At 37.0% G+C, this 5,524-nt stretch overlaps 1 protein-coding gene across 1 annotated transcript; it reads right to left on the bottom strand.

Annotated features, from left to right (window-relative positions):
* Nucleotides 1-3,193: 3,193 nt before the first annotated feature.
* Nucleotides 3,194-4,989, bottom strand: LOC147278501 (protein BIG GRAIN 1-like B). Its single transcript, XM_086251287.1, has one exon. The coding sequence runs from the start codon at nucleotides 4,720-4,722 to the stop codon at nucleotides 3,334-3,336; it is 1,389 nt and encodes a 462-aa protein (XP_086107413.1). The 5' UTR covers nucleotides 4,723-4,989; the 3' UTR covers nucleotides 3,194-3,333.
* Between the last annotated feature and the right edge of the window lie 535 nt (nucleotides 4,990-5,524).

Below are 5,524 nucleotides of genomic sequence, written 5' to 3' on the forward strand. Positions count from 1 at the left end.
AAAAAGATTCTTGGGTTGGCTTAATCTACATATATATATATATATACTATGATGGATTTTTTATGAGAATATATATCTCTTTAAAAATTTAATTCTCTCATGCATTCTGGTGGGTTCCTTAATTTGTTTCTTTGTTATATTGTTTGTTTTTACTAGCTAACAGCAAAAAACTTATTATATTGCATTTTTTTCAACCAAAAAATAAATATATATATATATTTATATATTGCATTTGGTCAGGAAGTAGTTTAATATTTTATGAAATAAGGGTCAAAAGCCCTTAGAATTAAGTGACTTTGTCACTCAAGTGTCAAGAATTTATTGAAGTTTATTTAGGGCCGGAGGGATTGTTTGGAATTATATGGACGGTGTAGCTAGATCCCTTTTTTCCATTATTGGCTCCTTCAATGAGCAATTCAGAAGGTTAAATAGCCATTTATGTAATAGGGTTGTGTTTGCTGGAATGATTTGACAACTGAACTTCATTGCAACTCAATGCCATCAAAACATGAACAAAACAGCAACAATAAGTCAATATAACAAGGTAGCTAGCATGGTAGCATCTTGACCAAAAAAAAAAACAAGGTTAGCATGGTTTCTACATTTGACTATGTAGCTAGTGAGGAAGATATATTAATGTTGGGGGAGGAAAAAGAATATATTAAAGTCCAAAGAAAAAGACACAACAACTTGCACTACCATACAATATTACAAATAATGACCAAATGTACATACTCGGGCTTGTCTCATTTATTTTCTATGAATGCTTTTCTGGGTTAATCAAGTTTGTCCTTGATCATGATTTTAAGAACCTAAATTCGCACAATAAAGAATGAAAAGACAGATGAATTGGGTAGAAGGGAATATTATGAATATGATTAAGGATTGCTACGGCCTATAGAAGCTAGAAATTAGCTAGCATGGTCCTAAAGGATTTAGGGTCAATGACTGAGTATAAGCATGAAGCAATTAGGTAGTAGTCTCTTTATCAAGTTTATATCAATTACTCCCTTCTCCATCCACATACATTATTCTTCTCATCATTGCTAGGAACTTCTTTACCCACCCCAACCCCACACCAACTCACCCACCGTACGGAATCTATAACCAAGGAAGATTAAGATAATTAATGATCCTAAACCAAAATTTAATAAACCCGTCGACATTAATTGTTAACTACATTAATCTTGTTAGTTTGGTGATGGATTTCAACTCTTGGGAGCCTGAAAGTGTATATCTACTTATTTTTTCTCTATTACGTTTTGAAAAAAGAGGGTATGAGTACGTAAAAGAAAAAATTGATTTATAGTTGTTTTTTTACGTGATATTCATGAATTCATAAACCCTAATTTATAATACATAATTAAAATAAGTAAAACAGATAATTGAAATCTAAAGTTTGAAGCTAGCTAACTGGTTTTCTTGAATAACTTAATTGAAATCTAAAGGGTTGAGGTTTGTTTTATATGATGATGTTGATTTTGACTAGAGATAGAGAGATTCCCTTAAAGTGGGTCTCATAATTCTCATTCTCAATTAATTAAGTCTCACCAATTTCCCAATTCACATTATGCATGCTTGATGCTCCTCACGTACTAATCTTATATTAATATGTCATTAATTATTGGGTCTACCAACAATGAACCCTTTAGGCTAGCTCTTACTAATATCTTAATAGTACTGATTTTATTCCAATGTTCAAGATTATTCAAGCATGTTTGAATTAGATCGTGTTGGATCAATTTAGTTAGTTGCTTCAGCAATCATCAATTCACCCTCATATATACTTCAGATAATATACAAGGCATCACAAATCTTATTGGTCTCTGCATTATTGAAGAAGCAGAGGAAGCCATTACTAGAAAAAAAAAAAAAGTTGCTTCACCAAGTCTCCTAAAATGTCTTTGTTTGCATTCATGTCTCTGAAATTGTTCTTCTGCATTATAAATATTGATAAAAACGTAGTTACATGCATTGCAATATATCTTCACACTATTATGATAATAAATACAAAACTTTATACATTTGTTGAGGGTTGGCATACCCATTGATGGTTGTTGCACATGTGTATGTAAGATTCCAATGAATTTTAACTTCTCTCATTGAGTCATTGGTACATTATTATATGGGAAACTTTAAACCCATTTTAATGAGGCAGTCACAATTTCAACCCATATTTCAAGAAGTGAACAATTTTGACTATTAGGACATTTATCGAATTGAGTTACCTCTTGAAATAAATACAACTTGATTAGCTTGACTTTGATATTGACTTGCTCGATTTTAAACTCTCATATGATTCTGATTTTTTGATTAATTCAGTATTCTCAAAATCTAAATAAGTTAAAACTGTTAATTTTTGCAAATATAAATTAAAAATGTAGACATCTTATTCAAATGAGTAATTATACGAAGTTCCCTTTATATATAGCCAAAACAAAAGAAAGTTAATTATGATATGGAGGAATGGGAATCCATGAACCCAATTAAGAGTGAAGAAGAGCCAAGTATTAGTAGGGTGTCTTTTTGTTTTCTTGGTCGTTGGGATGGGGATGATGCTAACGCAAGGTTCAAGTAAGTGTAAGGGGGGCCAATACAAAATCCACAAATCCAATTCCAGAGAAAAAAAAAAAAAAAAGAAAGCGAAGAAAGCAAATGCTTTAGACTTCACTTTCTCTATTCCCATGGGCGAAGATCTGCCTTTGCCTTTGCCATCACACCCACCCTCCTTCCCTCTAACATTTGATTGCTTGTCATTGCCATCCTCGAATCTTTCTTTCTTTCTTTCATTTTCCCGTTCTTTTTATTTCTTTCTTTCTTTCTTTCTTTCCTTTTTCCCGTTCCTATCAAACACTGCTCTGTCAGTCTCCATCTCACTGTTTGATCATGATCTAAGAATGAACGCATCCCCATTCCCCACCCCTTCTTTCTTTTCGCGAAATCAATCTATCTGTGATTCTGTTCCATCACTTTTCTCTTTTTTATATCCCCAGAATCCCATCATCATCAACCCAACTATTATCAATTTATAAATAACATCTTATGATTAATAATAAATAAATGTTATAAATCCTAGTAGCAGCTAGCATCGTCCAATTCTTGGAAGAACCAAATTTGGCAATTAACAGTCATATTCAAATGGGTACCTAACTTGGTATACAAACAACAACTTATGATTTTTGTGAATGGTCAAGTTAAAATCCAAAATGGGTACCCAAATTTTTCTATCCCCTCGTAAAAACAATGCAATTTAATTACTAAAACAAATAGAGAAAGAAAGTTAAGAACAATCTGGTTCTATACTTGTATATGCTGTAATAAAAACTACTAGTACTACATTATTAAGCCATTAGCAATGGCGCGATTTGTACGGACATGAGTGGTTTCATACACTGGAAGCTCTTCGAGATACCTTTCTTTCCCAATTTCCGCCAGGTGGTCGAGCTCGAAGAGATCCGAGCTCGAACAACTGGCTGCATCATCATCATCATCATCGCCATTAATGTCACAATCTTTGCTCACAAAGTCATGACTCTTAACTTGGCTATTACGATGGCAATCTTTCAAAAACTCTCTGGCTGCTTCTTCTACTCTTCTGCTCTTGTCCAACACTTTAAGCTTAATCTCTTCCTCTGCTTTTCTCGACGGTGACCGGTCGATTTTCCATGCAGTTGGTACAGTTAGCGGCATTAGACCTGCCTCTTGTTCTTGGTACAAGGATTTTTGCCCACATGGCCGACAATCTTCATCCACAATAACACTTACTGGGTAGAACCGGACCGATCTCTTAATCCCATTACGAAGTTTTTCTCTGGTAGAAGGCGAGTTCTTGCTTAAACATGACCTCGAAAACGAAGAGGCTGAAGAACACGTTGAGGCTTGCCCCGACTTCAACTTCCTCTCCGCACTTGCATCCTCATACCCACCAATCGACGACGTGCTCTTCGTTTTCTTGGTTTGCCCTGCGGTGAAGAGTGAATTGAGGAAATTCGCAACCCGACCACCCGGCGAAATCGGCTGTTTCACCTTCTTTAGATTGCTGTAAATCTTCAAGGCTCTCGATTTGGACTTAATTATAGCTTCCTCGAGCTTTGTAGTCTGATCCGAGACACAACTGTAGTGATAATCATCAAACATGTGCAACTCCCTCTGTTCACAAAACAGAGTCCTCTGTTTCCGCTCTGTTTTCTTCTCCTCTGTTTTGCCCGGTCGAGCCGAGACACTCGTTCGAACGGGCTTCGGCCTCCCCGGAGCAAGACAGGAGGACCTCGATAGAGAGCCGTACATGGATTCGGCGTCCGAGGATGAGAACCCACCAGAGCTCGAATCTGAAGAGCTTGAAGTGGAGCTGAAAAACAGAACATCAAGATCACGATCGTGATCATGGTCTAATTTTCTGTCCAATTCAGTGTGGCACTGTCTGCGTTGTTGTGTCCCAACCACCTTCTCGCTAACCTTCTTTTCCATCCATTTCTCTATCAAACAAGCTCGGCGGAGACTGGCCATGTCTTCCTCTTCAATAGCTCTGCTGCTTTTCCCACCATTTTTGCTCTGTTTCTTTGGCATTAATGTTTCCTTACAAAACTTGGAGTCCTCGCGGTTTCTGTCACCCTCGTCGATCGAACGGTAGATTTTGTCAAGAAGACTGGAGGAGAAAGATGGGCTTTTCCTTTCACGCTTGTATCTGTCTTCCCTCAGTGTATACTCCGACCTGTTGTACATTTTTCTGTGTACAGAAAATGTATGAAATCAAAGAAGGTTTGAAAAGGTGAAAACGATGAACAAGTGTGAGAGAAAGAGACTCAAAAGCTGCAATGGATGAGAAAATGGGCAACCTAGGAACTATTTTGAGCGAAGCAAGTGATGGAATTTCTGGGTTTTGAGAATGAGAGACTGACGCACGAAGAAGCAAAGCAATTGATGGTTGTCTAGAGAGAGAAAGAGAGACTAGAGAGAGAGAGAGAGAGAGAGAGAGCAATGAGAGCAAAATGGCACGCCTTGAAGATGAAGGTGGGAACAGGGAAGGGGGGGAGAGAGTTTATAAAGCCTCATCACGCGCGTGCATGTCATATCCGTCCTAATTGGAGCCAATGCCAGATTTGCAACCGACGACGTGGCGTTGGACTCGCCTTATTCTATGTCCAAATTACCCCTCCTTCTGCGAGAAAATTACGCTCTGTCCCTTGTAAATGTAATGGCCCATTGGCTCAGCTTCCGTTTTCGAATTTGAAGCCGTTGATTATGATTTTGAGGGACACCGCCTGTGTTATGGACCTAATGGTACAGAGTCCACAGAGAGGGCTTTGTACGCGACACTCTAATTATTGGCGGTCCACATATATCTTGGTGTGAGGTAAAGTTTTTCGGATTATTGCAATTTCTTTCACTAATATTTTTAAAAGGTAAAAGTTAAAACCCTTTTCGAAATAAATGAGCAAAATTACTTTAATCATTTTATTTAATTCAAAATAATGGTAATAGAAATTGTTGTTGTTTATGATCGTGTTTGGTGGTCGAAGATGAT

Source organism: Dryas octopetala, chromosome 7 (assembly GCF_963921425.1).
Source record: "Dryas octopetala chromosome 7, drDryOcto1.1, whole genome shotgun sequence".
Classification (NCBI taxonomy): Eukaryota; Viridiplantae; Streptophyta; class Magnoliopsida; order Rosales; family Rosaceae; genus Dryas; species Dryas octopetala.

Bases quoted from the DNA above. Each gene is read 5' to 3' on its own strand.
- LOC147278501 (XM_086251287.1), bottom strand. From the start codon at position 4,722: ATGTACAACAGGTCGGAGTATACACTGAGGGAAGACAGATACAAGCGT.